At 40.8% G+C, this 17,203-nt stretch overlaps 1 protein-coding gene across 4 annotated transcripts in view; it reads right to left on the bottom strand.

The window, feature by feature from the left end:
• The window catches only part of scaf11 (SR-related CTD-associated factor 11), a 101,741-nt gene that overhangs the window by 17,225 nt on the left and 67,313 nt on the right, over nt 1–17,203 (bottom strand). For all 4 annotated transcript variants that reach the window (XM_068050385.1, XM_068050384.1, XM_068050386.1 and 1 more), the window contains 5 exons: nt 17,046–17,149; nt 14,099–14,202; nt 12,781–12,900; nt 9,212–9,327; nt 3,625–6,987 (listed from right to left, as the gene is read on the bottom strand). In XM_068050385.1, the coding sequence (XP_067906486.1) occupies nt 3,625–6,987; nt 9,212–9,327; nt 12,781–12,900; nt 14,099–14,202; nt 17,046–17,149 (3,807 nt within the window). The remainder of the gene's footprint in view (nt 1–3,624; nt 6,988–9,211; nt 9,328–12,780; nt 12,901–14,098; nt 14,203–17,045; nt 17,150–17,203) is intronic.

Here is a 17,203-nt window from a genome sequence, read left to right as displayed (position 1 = left end):
TTAAAGCGGAGACAAGGACGACCGGTGGGTCTGATACCAGTGACGAGCTCGCTGTACAATGTGTCCTTGGGGATCCTGCCATCTTCCATGCGGCTCACATGGCCAAGCCATCTCAGGCGCCGCTGGCTTAGTAGGGTGTATATGCTGGAGATGTTGGCCGCCTCGAGGACTTCAGTGTTGGAGATACGGTCCTGCCAAGTTGCACCCTGCCCAATCAGACCATTATTTTCTAAGTGTCCAGTAATCACATCCTTTATAATAGATTCTGGTATTTACCCTACTGCCGACATCAGGCGAACAGGTTGGTAGTTCTTCGTTTTCTCTCTCCCTCCTTTCTTAAACAGTGGAGTTACATTTGCAACCTTCCAATCTGCAGGCGCTATTTCAGAATTTATAAAATTTTGAAAGATGATCACCAATGCCTCCACTATCTCTGTAGCTATCTCTTTCAACACCCAAGGGCGAAGATCATCGGGTACCGGGGATTTGTCAACTTTCAGTCCCATTAATTTCTCCAATACCACTTTTTTACTAATCCTAATTTCTGTCAGTTCCTCATTCTCACTAGACTCTTGGATGTCAATTATTTCAGGGAGACTTCTTGTATCTTCCACCATGAAGAAAGACACAAAGTAATTATTTTGCTTCTTTGCATTTCTCTAGTTCCCGTTATAAATTCTGTTTCTGCCTGTAATGGACCATAGTTTGTCTTTGCTAATTTTTTCCTTTTTACATACCTATTCCTTGGAATTTAGAAGGTTTGAGGGGTGATTTGATCAAAGTTTTCAAGATAGTAAGGGGAACTGATGGGGTAGATTGGGAGAACCTATTTCCATTAGTTGGAAAGTCTAGGACTAGAGGGCATAATTTAAAAATTAGAACCCCAACCTTTCAGGAGTGAAATTAGGAAACATGTCTTCACATAAAGGGCGGCAGAAGTTTGGAACTCGCTTCTCCAAATGGCAATTGATGCTACATCAATTGTCAATTTTAAAACTGAGATGGATAGATTTTTGTTAGCTAAAGGTATTAAGAAATATGGGGCAAAGGCAAATATATGGCATTAAGTCTCAGATTAGCCATCTCATTGAATGGTGGAACAAGCTGGAGGGGCTAAATGGCCTGCTCCTGTTCCTATGGTCCTAGAAATGGTAGTTATTTTGAATATATACATTTAAACTCTTACTTTGGACTATTTTGCATGACGCAGCAGCTGGAACAGCTGAGTGTTTGGGCTAAATTTTACCAGCCCCTCGATGTCGGGGGTCGTGGCAGGGGGGGGGGGGGGGGGCCTAAAATACTTGCGGGACTGGCCTGCCATGACCCCTGACGCCGAGAAGGCCCCAAAGCATTTTACCAGCAGCAGCAAGGCCCCCCTGCTGCTTGGTGGTGGGGCCTTCATTTAAATATTAAAATTAATTAAAACAACATGCAAATCAACTTACCTTGTCCCGGCGGCCGTCCCACGCCAATATTACTCGCGTGCTTTCAGAACTTCTGAGGCGTGACACTGGTGGGGAGGGAGGAGGAGTGAAAATTTCAGGGCGGTGGGGGAGCAGGGAAAATCCATTTGATTGGTGGGGAGGATGGTAGGAAGGGGTCAAGGTTTACATTTGTTAAAGGTCGGGGGGAGGAAAGGTTGTGATCTGCACAAAAGGTTTTTTGGGGGGGGAATGTCCAATGAATCCATCGATTCCTCCTTGGGGGTGTGGGTGAAGGGAGTGAGAATATTACTACATATGTTACTTTAATTTTCATCATTCTCTCTCTTTAAAGATTCAAATGCTCCTAAAGGGCTTAAAGCCCTTTAAAACTGGCGCCAGCGCCTATGTGGTGGCGCCGGATCGGGGATGGCCGCTCCGCCCCTCCATTTAAATGAGCCCTCGCACAAAATATCACGGGGGCTTGGCCACGGCGCATCTGTGCCTGAAGTCTGATGACTTTGAAGCACCATCGCAATGTGCAGGCGCGCTATAAAATTCAGCCCTACAGGTCAACACCAAGACTTCTTACCTCAAAGCTCTCACTATGCACCGTTCTCAACTGGATGAGAACATCTGGCACTGAGTCAGGGAACCTGATGGAGCACTATAGAGAAGTGACATTTTAAACCACAGAATGGTGGGTGCGGATAAGATTGCAGTTTAGGCTGTTCCAGGAAATGTGTAAATAGAATTGAAAACACAGGTAAACTGCGTACAATAAAGCATATCCATCAAACATCCTGGCGAAAGAATGTCACAGACAGCAAGTTCCAATGAAGCACTCAACAGAAAATAGTCTGATATAACACTCAGACTCTTAGGGCATTTTACCATGTTAAAGGCACTGTAGAAATTCAAGTTGTTGCACAACTGCTGCTTTTATAGCTATCAGATTTTTATCTCATCAGTCTGGGCTTTGTTTGAATAAGGTCTTAAGGGGTCAAAATTTTAACTTACCATCACCTTATTTTACTCCTATTGGCTCTCTTTATACTCGGTGAGTAACTAGTGAAAGACTTTTTAAAAAAGGCGTTTTGTCATTCACAGGAGCTATATATTCATGCTGCCCAAACAGCAAGTGTACCTGGCCGCTGAAGAAAAACTACTCCAAACATTAATTTTCAGAATAATTTGGTACGAATTCAAAAATTAAACATAGCAGCATTCATACAACTTCACATCTGACTGCACGCTAACCTTTACTTGTTTTACATGGAAGAGTTGTGAATTGGCAGTGCTTTAACTAACCCAAAGGAGTGGATTCCAAGAAGTTTAATCTAGTCATCTTAACCATGCCTTCAGCTTTCTCTCAAAACCATAAAGCCATAGACCTACTTTCAAACAATTCTTTGAACTCTTTTTACAGTTGTACCAGTAAATTACTTGGGCAAAATGCATATTTATTTGCAAAATTTTTTGCCCCATGGAAAAATCTTTAAAATGATCGCACAATAGGACAAATTCATTCACTATAAAAATCAGTAAGAAATAAGCCTTTTTTTTTAGGACTCTGGAAGTATGAATCTGCAAAGTCATTGACTCCCAATTCCATTTAAATAAAAATAATGATCAAAAACCTCTAAAGTCTAAAATTGCACCTGACTTTTAAGAGCTATAATGATGCAGAAGACAGTCAAACTAGCCACCTTGTCCATCTCAGCTATGGTATGCTACTGAAAGGAAAACCATTATAACAGTTTACTCAAAAAATATGTGCTTTTAGCATATTACTTTCTTTAAAAGAATTCAGATTATGAATGATTCAGATGTAGTACCCATCTGCTAAAGTTAGAAACCTTCCTTTTTGCTAGTGTGCAATTTTTAAGCATGGATTTATTTCCTTCATTAAAGGCTTCACTAGTTACAATTCAGTAAAGATAAAAGAGCACAGCAATCTACTAGTCAGTAAAAACTATAGAAAAGAAATGTCATTGCCCTTTGTAGAAAACAAGCAATTGGGTTTCAATTATCTTTTTCTTCTTGCTCATAATTGTGAATACTGTGTTAGACAGTCTTAATTTTTTAGCAAACACACTGTTTACTCTCAATGTATAGTTCATCAGTTATGACAATAACCATCTCCACACAACTTTTCAAAGGTTTTTGTTTTCAAAAAGGAAGAGACAACAAAAATACCCACCTTGCTCTGATGAAGTTTGGTACTGTTCCTCGTCTGGCCCTCGCCAGCTTGACTGTGTGCCTGAAGTCTGCCTTGCCCTATTGGCATAGTAATTTTGGACATCTGCTGGCAGAGTTTTTCTTGCATTCCAACTGGAGAAAGTCGACCATCCAGAACGGTCACGGATGTCAGAAGATACATTTGAATCACCTCGCCATCTGTTATGTTGATGGTCATTATACCTCCGGGGTCCAGTTCCTTGGTATTTCCCTGAATTATTTTGCTCGCCTGAGAAATTTGACCTTCGGTTTTGCCATGGCATTTCACTTTGGTCACCATGAAAGGGACCTCCCCGAAAACGTCCACGTCCACGCTTCCAACCAAAGTTCCTATTTCCCCAAGAATCATCCCTTTCGTAGCGATTTTCTTCCCATTTGGCATCATTCCTGTATTCATTTTCCCTCATACTGACATCAGATGGTACCTGCAATTGTTCCAATACCCATTCAGGATTCCTGTCATCTATATACTCATTAGTAGCCACAGTTGACTGTTCATCTGGGTATCTGGTAGTTTGTTGGAATTCTCTACTTCTACTATCTTTTCTGAATCGATCATATCCTCTTGGCCTTTCCCGATCATTCATTCTGGATCTATCCTTTCCTCGAGTATTTCTCCAGCTATCATCGATATATCTGTCTCTTCTCCCTGGAGAAAAACTAGCTTTCTCCTCTTTGTCTCCAGAATGATATCTTTTTCTGGATCTAGATCTTGACCTAGAGCGCGGTCTACTTTTTCTTCCCCTGTCTGCTTCAGCTTCCCTCTTCTCAGTTTCACTTGAAAGTTCTTCCTTGTCTCTCTCTTTACTAGGAGACCTGGATCTTCTTCTACAGGATGGTGAAGTTTGGTTACTTCGGTCACAATCATCTCCTTTTGAACGATTTCTTTCATGTACAGGCTTGTCTGAGTGACTATGATGGTCTTTACCCCATGACCTGGACCTGGATCTTCCCTTTAACCTGGACCTTCCTCGCGATCTGGACCGGGACCTTCCTCGCGATCTGGACCGGGACCTTCCTCGCGATCTGGACCGGGACCTTCCTTGCGATCTGGACCGGGACCTTCCTCGTGACTGGGACCCTGACCGTCCCCGTGACCTGGACCCGGACCGTCCCCGCGACCTGGACCCGGATCCAGACCGTCCCCGCGACCTGGACCCAGATCCAGACCGTCCCTGTGACTTGGACCTGGATCTCTTCCGTTCACGTTTTCTTTCCCTTTCTGGAGACCAAGTTGTGGATGCTGCATGGAATCTAGATTTGCGACGTGGTACATCTTTTCCTTTCTGTTCTAACTTTTGCTTAAGTTCAATTTCAGCAGGTCCTTGCATTTCGTTTTCCTTACTGGTATTTTCAACAGTGGCATCTGGCAACAATACCTCATGATTAGAATCAACGGCTAAAGCAGAACTTAGTTCGTTATTTTCTTTTGAATTTTTTTGAGATTCAAGTTCAGCTTCAGACATTTGGTGGTCATTGGTGGGTGAATCACATTCCATAGCCACTACCTCGTTGTTATCTACATTAAAGTCCATAGCACCACGACTGCTGGTCCCATCAATAAACAACTCAGGTTTGGTCCTTTTATCGACAGAGGCTTCATGTGCTTCTGAAATCATCTGATTACAATCAGGTTCATCTGAGACTATTCTTATTAGGCTTTCATCTTCCATAACTTTTGCAGGACTGTCATCAGATGACTGCTGACCAATCTCACTTTTACAATCAGATGCTTGAGAAGGTTTACTTATAACTCCCCCCAGGTCCATCTCAATCTGCTCAGGTTTGATATTCCCAGAGTCTATTTCACTCTTCAAGTTGTCATTCTCCACAAACTTATCAGGGTTTTCAATTGATGACTGCTCACCAATACCAATCTTGCAATCAGGTATTTGTTCAGGTACACCTAATACTTCCATAGAACCCATCTCAAATTGCTCCAGTTTTATATTCTCCGAGGCTATTTTACTCTTTGCGTTGTTATCCTCCATAAATGTTTCAGGAGTTTTTGCATACTGCTGGGCAAAAGCACTCTTAGAATCAGGTGCTTTTTCGGCACTTAAAATTTCCAGAGATCCCATTGGTTTAAATATCTCAGGTTTGATATTCTCTAAAGACACTTCACTCATCAAGTCACCATCAGCCATGGTTTTTCCAGGAATTTCAACAGATAACTCTCTATCACTTTTACAATCAGTTGTATGGTTTACTTCATCTGGACCATCTTTAACTTTTGCAGATTCTATTTCCTGAAATTGCTCAGAATTGGTACTCTCCAATAACATTTTACTCTTGGGATGGTTACCTTCAACACATTTTCCTGGACTTTCAACAGGTGACTGCTTTCCAGTGTCTTCCTCACAAGCAGGTGCTTGTTCAGAATTGAAAATCGTTTCTGTAAATTCTACCGCTTTATATTGTTCAGAATTTTGATCTTCTACAAGTGCCTTATTTTCCATCTCAGCACTATCTTCATTTGATGGACTTCCAGGATATTTTATGTGACCAATGCCTTGATCACTATTGGTCACATCAATACAGGTTACATCTTCACTGAGAGAATAAATTCCATTTTTTGAACTATCCTGTTCCATTTCAATAATTTCTTTGTCACTGTGTTCTGCTGAGTTTCCTGAGTTGCGCTCCACACAACTTCCACAATTTTTATCATCAGTAGTTGGTGGAAGATTTGAGTTTCCTGAGTCTTCATTATTAATCTGGTCAGTGATTGGTACACAGTCTTGTTCACTGACAGAAGAGTTTTTATTTTCTACAAGATCATGTTCGTTTTCAATATCTTCTTCATTTTCATTCTCCATTGAAGTTTTGCATTTATCACAGTCATTAGCTGACAAATGGCTTGCATCACTATCTAGATTTGTCAACTGCTCTTCATTGGAGAGAGGAGGTTGAGGCTGAGATTCAGTTTCACTGACAAAAGGACTATCATTTGGGTCTGAACTACTAGAACTAGATTTCTTACAGGAGCTACGAGTAACTCTAGTTTTCTTTTTATCAGGGGGAATTTTACTTTGTTCGTTCTCCAATTTCCTTTTTGCCTTTTGCTTTCCAGCCCTTTTAGGTGGAGTTCTTGCACATTCTGGGGATGTTTTCGGAACTGAGGTCCCTGAGCTTGACTGAGGCCTTTGAGGTGAGTTGGCAGATTTGTCCAATTTTTCTGCTTTGCTAATACGCATTGATCTTCTTCTGCCTTGAGAAGTTTCAGAATTCCCTGCATTCGTGCTACCTGATGCTCCAGATGTATTTTTTTTGTCTCCACCTCCTCTGGTGCCTGCAAGTGCACACTTCTTGCCAGGAAAATTAACTGGATAAAAATAAACAGTATTCAATCAATTATGGTCTCCTGATGCAAACATTACAAACCATAATATTGCTACTTTACTGAAAGCTATTGAAAATGTCCATTAGCTGACTGTCTGCAATTTATTTAAAAAAAATTTTATTTAGAGATACAGCACTGAAACAGGCCCTTTGGCCCATCGAGTCTGTGCCAACCATCAATCACCCATTTATACTAATCCTACACTAATCCCATATTCCTACCACATCCCCACCTGTCCCTATATTTCCCTACCACGTACCTATACTAGGGGCAATTTATAATGGCCAATTTACCTACCAACCTGCAAGTCTTTGGCATGTGGGAGGAAACCGGAGCACCCGGAGAAAACCCACGCAGACACAGGGAGAACTTGCAAACTCCACACAGGCAGTACCCAGAATTGAACCCGGGTCGCTGGAGCTGTGAGGCTGCGGTGCTAACCACTGTGCCGCCCCTTGAAAACACTTTTAAAAAAGGATACTTTTGTTAGTTTTATAAGTTCTCTTCCTCCTTCTCCACTCAATGGCTAAGAGGAGCTTCAGACAGCGAGGGTGGGGCCACTGCACTCATCGTAGCATGGGACATCAATGCTAAGAAATAAAACACTTTCCTACTTCAAACTCTCCAGGTTAGATATAGTCTGTGATAGATAAACCTCTATATCAGTTGTTCAAACTCAATCTCAGAAGAGTATTCCCATTACCTTCTCAGACTACCCATCTTTGTGTGAGTGATGCTGCTAATTTAAGGGCAGCTTTGTGCTGTAAGAACATGCATACTAGGAACTGGGTTGAAACTTCTCAAACTTAATTCATGTACCACAAATGCATCTGACAAAGATAGGAAACCCTGTCAATAAAATCTAGAACAAGAAAACCTATGTGTTAAAGGTGAAATGGCTATTTGCTAATGCACTGCACCATACAGCCCTCTAAAATAAATTATCGATACAGTAATGCTCATTTATCTAATTTTGCTAACTTGCCGCTGAATACAATTGCATTCACTTGGGAGAGTTCTTAGCTCTTTTGTCTCTGGGTCAGAAGGTTGCAGATTCTAATAGTAAACTAATATTTTACAGCATAATCTAGTGTTACTCCAGTATGGTATCAAGAGTGGATGGCATCATCAGATATGTTAAATTGAGGTCCTAACTGCCTTTTCAGATGAGCACTAGGATCACATGGGCTATTTGAAAAGGAGCCTTTGTGTCCTGGCCTACAGTCCTCCTGTAGCTGTTCATGCCATTCCAGTGTAAAATCTTGCTGTGCACGGGACAAAACAGCTGCCATGTTTGTCTACGCAAGAGCCACTCCAGTTCAGAATAATGCAGTCTATGCAAACCACTTTGAAACATTTAAAAGATGTGGTAAGGTGCTATATTAAGGCAAATTGAGTCAGTTTACTTCAGGGGTGGATAGCAACTTTAAACTAGCAAAGATACTGTCACTGGATGACAAAGGAACTTCTACAAAACTGAGTATGTAATCTACAAATTAACAAACCATACTCCCTATACACAATTTACTGTGCCTCTTTGCAGTTACATTGAAAATAGCCTTTGCGGCTAGTCAACTGCCTTTAAATGTCATCAAGCTTTCTGTCACTTTACACCCAGACAGGTGTCAATAAACCTGCCACCAACATTTGAAGCCTGCAGTTGAGTGAATCTCATCCTCTACTTGAGCAGGTAATGATAATAGAGTACTTGCAGTTAAGTTTCAATTGTTCCATTTGTTGGAAATCATTATATCCAGTATTCACAGGACAGTTTTAGAGAAATCAATCCATTTTATTTTACAATTAAAACTGTAATTACAAAGACTTTAGAGCATTCATCAAGCTTGGAAAATGGAGATTTTTCGCTATCCCTTTATTTCAAGAGGAATGAACAGCTTCTCCAAAATTGACAGCAGGTGTGGAGCAAATGAGTTTACAAGAATATTTAGCATCTGACCTCGTTTAATTGTTAAAAAAAAATTGGAGAAGTTGAGAATAAAAAAATCCAATGCAATTTTAAGCAAAATGATTAGTTGGAAAAGAACAAGAATTGGAAAATTTGCTTTAAATAGCTTCCAACAAAGAACTCCCAATTTTGGGTGTGTAAGTTTGAAGCATAAATGTTGAACAGTGCAAACCACAAAGGTTTTAAAATCAGGATGTACCTAGATAGGGGTTGTCTTTGAGTTGGAAATAAGAATCTCACCAGAACGTCCCAATGCAAGTGGATTTGACGGAAAAGTAGTTTCTGACATCAGATCTCGCAGAGGGAAAGCGGTTGCTGCTTCATTGTATCCGACAGAAATGAAGTCTACTCCATATCTGGAAAATAATCAAAGATCTCAACAAAATACTGTCTTTCCTCTTTCGACATGTAGAGCAAAGGAAGCAAGCTGTACTGGCTCAAATACTCAATTTCTGTACATCCAGTTAAATTCCTAAAAGTCTAAGAGATACGCTCGACTTATATAAAGTAATCTACAAGACCCCACTTCTCAAGTCTAAAAAGGATCAAGAAGACAGTAACACAAATCAGACTTATACAAAGGCCCAAACGGTTTAACAGACTCCTGCAATTTTGCCCAATATAGTATCTAGCAAAGGCAAAAAATCCATACAAACATGGGTTTACGAATAGTAAGCCACGCCAGAGAATTATTGGAATTCAGAAATATTTAATATAGACATTATTTGAATCGCAAACTCATAAGATCCAAGATGAAACTGCAATTGAATAATTAGCTTCATAATAGGAAATGGTTCATAATTATGAACTGTAATAGCTCTGATGGGGTAGCAGTGGTGTCCTCCTTTTGTGAGCATTTATTAATGATCTCAAGAAAGGTACAACATCTATGATCTGAAAAGCATCATAAGTAAAATACTTTAGTATGTAGGAGGCAAAAGCTCTGCACAAAACAGAAAATTCAATATTTCAAACTCATAATTCAAAGAAGCTGACAGCCACTTAGCTACTGTATAGATCTCGCTGTGTTCTCGCACCTACACTGTTTGGGATTTTCTTCTCCCTGCTGCTCTCACACGCGTTCAAGTCTTCAGAAGAAGGAATTTTCCTCCACACAAGATCAGGTGGCAGATTGTTCAACCTAGCCCGTCTAAGAGCGAAGACCAAAGTACGGAAAGTCCTCATCAGGGAACTCCTCTTTGCTGACGATGCTGCATTAACATCTCACACTGAAGAGTGTCTGCAGAGTCTCATGGACAGGCTTGCGGCTGCCTGAAACGCATTTGGCCTAACCATCAGCCTCAAGAAAACGAACATCATGGGACAGGATGTCAAAAATGCTCCATCCATCAATATCGGCGACCACGCCCTGGAAGTGGTTCAAGAGTTCACCTACCTAGGCTCAACTATCACCAGTAACCTGTCTCTCGATGCAGAAATCAACAAGCGCATGGGAAAGGCTTCCACTGCTATGTCCAGACTGGCCAAGAGAGTGTGGGAAAATGGCGCACTGACACGGAACACAAAAGTCCGAGTGTATCAAGCCTGTGTCCTCAGTGCCTTGCTCTACGGCAGCGAGGCCTGGACAACGTATGTCAGCCAAGAGCGACGTCTCAATTCATTCCATCTTCGCTGCCTCCGGAGAATCCTTGGCATCAGGTGGCAAGACCGCAACTCCAACACAGTAGTCCTCGAGGCGGCCAACATCCCCAGCTTATACACACTACTGAGTCAGCGGCGCTTGAGATGGTTTGGCTATGTGAGCCGCATGGAAGATGGCAGGATCCCCAAGGACACATTGTACAGCGAGCTTGCCACTGGTATCAGACCTACCAGCTGTCCATGTCTCCGCTTTAAAGACGTCTGCAAACGCGACATGAAGTCCTGTAACATTGATCACAAGTCATGGGAGTCAGTTGCCAGCGATCGCCAGAGCTGGCAGACAGCCATAAAGGCAGGGCTAAAGTGTGGCGAGTCGAAGAGACTTAGCAGTTCGCAGGAAAAAAGGCAGAAGCGCAAGGGGAGAGCCTACTGTGTAACAGCCCTGACAGCCAATTTTTTCTGCAGCACCTGTGGAAGAGTCTGTCACTCTAGTATTGGCCTTTATAGCCACTCCAGGCGCTGCTCCACAAACCACTGACCACCTCCAGGCGCTTACCCATTGTCTCCCGAGACAAGGAGGCCAAAGAAGAAGAGGAGATCAGCAAATAGCACCGCCCTGAAAAACCTCAGTACACTAGTTGAATAAACACTGTAAACACCATCACATTGTAGAAGCAAGAATTTTACAGCACTTTTCACAACCTCAGGGTATCTTAAAAAATTCAGTCTTAGAACTGTAGTCACTGTTGTAGGGAGACACAGCAGTCAATCTGCACGTAACAAGATCCCAATCAACAATCAGATAACTGACCAGATAATGAGATTTAGATATGTAGGTTGAGAGGATAAATATTGGCCAGGTCACCCAGAAAACTCTCCTGCTCTTCTTTGAATAGTGCTGCGGGATCTTTTATACTCATCTGAGAGGGCAAAAATAGAGTCCCGGTCTAACGTCTCCTCTGATGAGACCTCTGACAAACTCAATATTGCACTGAAGTGTCAGCCTAGATTTTATACTCAAATCTCGGATATGGGATTTGAACCCAAAATTTTCTGACTCAGAAGGGAGTGTTACCACTGTGGATACAGCTGACATTTTAGCCCATTCTGCTTTTAGCACTCACCTCTTTATCTTGGGGAGAAAGACAGTTTTAGTGACTTACTGGGTCAGTATTTCTGGCTAAGTCACAGGCTTCAGTTCAGATGAAGATAACCTTCATTATAGAATATGAATCCTGCCAACTACCATTATGAGATCTAGCTGTTTCTTAAAAGTGTCATGGCTTCATTCATCCTTGCTAGCAGCTTTCCAGTAGTACAAGAGCCCCAGGATAATGATCAAGTGCAGGAGAGCTGGCTCATTTTCCTCTCCACAACCGAGGCCTATTATAACAAGCCTCACCACATTTGTTGGGAAGAGCTGCATCAACAGAGACTGGGGCTAAGCCTAGGACCTTCCTAGTCTGTATGATTCAACTACTCATTTGATAAACTTGCTGAGAGTTGTCAGGTAAAATTGCTGGCGTTGTGGATGGATGTGTGAGGAAGTTTTGTGCTGGATAACTGGCTGCCAAATTAGCAATTCCAGCATCAAATGATCTGGTCATTAGGAGCACAACAGAGGCGAAGAAACAAACAAAAGCTGTTGACAGCCCCGACTCCCACTAGTCTCCTATTTTCTACAAAAACTCTCATGGATCATCAAACAAGCACATGAATAAGGAAAGAATGGGTAATTAACTTTGTACTGCAGTAACACTGTTCAAAAAAAAGGTAGACAGGAGCCTTGCAAATTGCTGTGCTAACAACTGGAAAAGGAATTAGAAGTCTTGCAGCAGGCAGACTGTTTGGTTAAGAGAGAAATGAGTCTCAGCAGATTGAAAAATAAGGCTAACGTGATTTGGAAAAATTAGTAATTGACATATTATTAAAAACAGAATACAACGGATACTTTGCCCAATTAACACATCTAAAACATAAAGATCAGACAGCCCTTCAAGAATATCTTAAAGTAAATTATATTCAATATCAGCAAGGTTTTAACCAATAAGCAATGTCACTGGTGCTAGTTAATAGATATTAGTCTATAACTGATGCTGCTACCCTTATAAACTACAATATAAAAACTGCTACATTAAAAATTTGCTCAACTTATTTACAAAAGGTACTCTGCAAGTTTGCACTTTAACTTCACCCTGAGTCAGTACCTCAACATTCCTGCTGTAAGCACAGTGGAAGCAGCTCGCCATGGAAATCTAAGTGACTCAGGTCCTCTTCTCTTTTGTCTGATTATTGATGCAATTTCATACAAGTCAACAAGCTCTGTGCTACAAGAGACAGAAAAAAAAAGGTTCAAATGGTTAGGAGTAAAATGTAGAAGTATAGTCTAGATTTCCCATTCAGTTGCAGAAACACTAGCTAAATTTACACCCCTCTTCCCACCACCCATATACTTCCTCTAAAAATAACTACCTGCCACATTATATTTCTTGGTCAAACTATCCTATTTTACTCCATATGGAAATCTGACAATGCCTCGACATATAGCTCTCATCCTTGTGTTCAAAATCCTTCCATGGCCTCGCCTCTCCTAGTCGCTGTAATCTCCTCCAGCTCTACAACTCTGCAGTTCTCTAAATGTAGCTGCTCATGTAATCTTGATTCCCTTTACTCCACTATTGCTAGGTCCCAAGCTCTGGAATTCCCTCCCTAAATCACACCATAAGTAACAGCTTAAAACCTACCAATCTGACCAAGCTTTTGGTCATCACTCCTCTAGCTTGGTGTCAAATTTTGCCTGATGTCCCAGTGAAGTACCTCAGCACATTTCACTACATTAAAGGTGCTACATAAATGCAAGTTGTTGATAAGCTTCACTTACTTATACCCCAACTGTACAATTATACATAACTCCCATTAATTTTAAATATAGTATTCTCATTCAACCTAAGGCGGTCTCAGTCCTTTACAAATGTCACCTGTAAATTATACCGAAACCAAATGGGCGAGTCTAGCATTCAAATGATTATGCTCTCAGTCACAGCAAGAGGTTTACTTTTTCAGTTTAGCTTTGAAAGCACAATCAAAATTGTGTTGAATTCTATTCCTACAGTTTAATTATTTTTCTTTCAAGACCTTAAAAAGTTTAAAAGGCACCAGACAGAGACATCTCCTCCACTTACTTGCTAGCTCCCTCTTTATGAAAAAATTATGAGTTTCAGTTGCCTATTGAGGCAAAAGAATAACTCTATGAAAAGAAAAAGCTAATTTATTGGAATATATAAAGTGACATGTGCAAATAGAAAAGTGTGCAGTTGTTGCCATAGTTGCTCTATCATTTTACAATGCACAAATGAAGCAAATTTAGAACACCAGCAGATTAATACATTGGAAAACCAGTTTTACACTACTAACACACCATAAAAACACTGTATGGAAGCTTTTGCAGGCAAGGTCATTCTCTTTCACTCTAAGGTTCTACAATTATAACGGGTGGGATAACTTAATGTCAATACTGAGATTTACCAGTTTTCAGCATGGGAATGGGACATCTCTGACTTCCCATATTGCGGAGAGAAACTGTTGAGATCATTCCTCACACATGGCCGATAGCAGGTTTTTCTGTTGTTCTATTGAGGCAAAAGAATAATTTTATGAGAAGTAAAAGCTAATTTATTGGAACCTATAAAATGAGATGCACAAATACACAAAGCAAACTAGTTTTGTTTCACTCATTTGAAAAAAAGAACGGTGAGCCCAGACTCCAATGTGCCACTGTTCCTGTTATGAGCCAAAGTCAACTTTCTCAGCTGCTGTCCATGGTGCTCACGGAGTGGTTATTAAAACACTCTTTCTGGCTGTTAAATGAAATCACCCATAAAGCATTGTGACTTGCCTCTGCTGTGCATGCTGAGAAACATCATGCATGTACACAAAAGGTGAGAAGCTCTGCTGCTTGTGAACAGCATGAATAATTAACAGGTATGTGACACACACAGAGCAGTGAATTTTCTTCTAGAATTGGGGGTGGGAGAGGGGTCAGCAAACTTTTTTTACTTAAAGAGCCTTTTTTTAAAAACTGCCAAAAATAAAAACAAACTATAACTTAAGGTGCACAGAATTAAGGCATTTTTTTGTGGGTAATAACAAACAGGACATTTTTGGTTTGGCAGGCTGTAACAAGCGGGTACCACAAGAATCAGTACTTAGGCCTCAGCTATTTACAATCTATATGAATGACTAGATGAGGGGACTGAATTTGCTGACGATACAAAGTTAGATGGGAAAATAAATGGTGAGAAGGATGCAAAGAGGCTGCAGAGATTATGTGAGTGGGCAAGAGCACGGCAGATGGAATACAATGTGGCAAAGTGAGAGGTTGCCCGCTTGGGTAGGAAAATTAAAAAAGCAGAATTTTTTTGAATGGTGAGAGATTGGGAAATGTTTGCATTCAGAGTAACCTGGGTGTCCTTGTACATAAATCACAGTTAACATGCAGTTACAGCTAGCTATTAGGAAGGCTAATATTGTAACAAAACTTTGTTGCAAAGGGACTGGAGTATAAGAGTAAAGAAGTGTTACTGTAGTTATACAGGGCATTGGTGAGGCCACACCTCGGAGTACTATTTGCAGTTTTGGTCTCCTTCCCTAAGGAAAGACATACTGGAACTAGAGGGAGCGCAATGAAGGTTCACTAGACTGATTCCTGGGATGAGGGGATTCTGCTTTGAGGAAAGATTATGTAGACTAGGCCAATATTCCCTGGAGTTTAGAAGAAAGAAAGGTGATTTCATTGAAACATCTAAAATTCTTAAGCAGCTTGACAGGGTAGATGCTGAAAAAATATTTCCACTGATTGGTGTCATGCAGGCCCCCACCTGCCAAGAATGAAGCACGTTAATTTCGCCACATGGACATTAAATTTCAAATAGTTGCTGGGAAGAACACAGCATGTTTAAAAATAAAACCCTGTTACAGTAAGACCAGGTGAAGGCTGAAAGGGAACCCTAGACTTCTTTCTCACCTGGTCGTAACACCGGGGAATCCAGAACACTGGGTCACAGTCTCAGAATAAAGGGTTGGCTATTTTAGAACCGAAATGGGGAGAAATTCCTTCACTCGACAGGTTGCGAATCTTTGGAATTCTCTAACCCAGAGAGCTGTGGATGCTCAGTCGTTGAGTACACTTAAGACAAAGGTAGATAGATTTTGGGGTACTAAGGGAATTAAGGGGTATGGGGATATTGCGGGAAGGTGGAGTTGAGGTAGATCAGCCATGATCTTGCTGAATGGCGGAGCAACCTCAAAGAGCGAAATAGCCTAGTCCAGCTCCTTTTCTTATGTTTTGTTCTAAAATCCAATTTAAGACTAAAATATATGCATTGATTTAGGAGATCCTAAGAACAAATTTTCCAGAACATACCAACTCACTGTTTAAAAAAGGGAAAGGGAAACAGGGTCAAAATGTTTCAATAAAGTTAAATTGCAATTTCTCTTCCTCCCAGTAATTTACATTTCTCAAAGTTCTTGGTCACTCAGCTGTCAGATTGTTGTAAAAACCTGACTGGTTCACTAATGTCCTTTAGGAAAGGAAGCCAGTTGTTCTTACCACCCGGTATGACTCTAGCCGCACAGCAACATGTTGACTCTTACCTGCCCTCTGAACGAACCTAGCAAAACTCTGTGTTGCACAAACTGCTGCTGTAGTGGTTCAAGACGACAACCCACCAACACTTCCTAAGGTCAACTAGGATATGGGCAATGTAATGGCAGCATCATTAGTGATGCTGACATCCCGAGATTGAATATAAAAGTAAACTTTCAAAAATGCACCAATAGAGCATTTGAAAATACAGCATTGGGCACTATTATTTAAAATTTAAAAAAAAAAATCAGCTTTGGAACCAGCAACTGTGACTGTCTGACAGCATTTATCACTATTTAATAGCTATCTACAGTTATGCTTGTCCTACAACATGTCCTGACAAACTGCTCCCGTGGTGTACACTGAAACCAAGGTATTGAAATGTTGCCATAGGAATCTTGGAGACATTTGACGTAAGCTGATTTTGGAGAACACCAACACTCTCCAGCTGCAACCTATCATGTGATTATACAAAACACCGAACAGGAAATAATGGCAGGTGGCCTGGAACATGGAATGAAGTATGCTTTGTGTGCTCATATTTTAATAGGTGTCTCGTGAGGGAAGTGAAGTACCTAAATTTTTTTTTAAAAAGTTAACAAGACTTATTTTTAGTTGCTGGATTCTTTGTCGGTTAAGTCACTACACATATGAAAGATTTTACTTCAAACACCAATAAGTAAGGCACGTGGATTTCTTCATTAGGTAATGCTTTGCAAAATATTTGGCATTTAACAATTTCCCCAAAAGATGTTTATTGCCCATGTTAACACACCATTGTCTACTAATATGCAGATTAAACAAGCTTTACATATTCTTAAAACTAACCTTATTTTTACTCTCCTTGGAAGTCCTGTTCCTTTTGTCACAGGTCATGATCAGTACACTTTGTATTTCACAAAATTCTGTTTGTTTCCAACCAGCACAGTTTCCTGAAGAAAATAAAAAGTTCAATAGCCTTCTCTGCTGCATATTATCTTGCCTTT

Source organism: Heterodontus francisci, chromosome 18, assembly GCF_036365525.1.
Source record: "Heterodontus francisci isolate sHetFra1 chromosome 18, sHetFra1.hap1, whole genome shotgun sequence".
In the NCBI taxonomy this organism is placed as follows: Eukaryota; Metazoa; Chordata; class Chondrichthyes; order Heterodontiformes; family Heterodontidae; genus Heterodontus; species Heterodontus francisci.
Note: the sequence above shows the minus strand (reverse complement) of the source record. Positions and strands in the feature narration are given on the sequence as shown.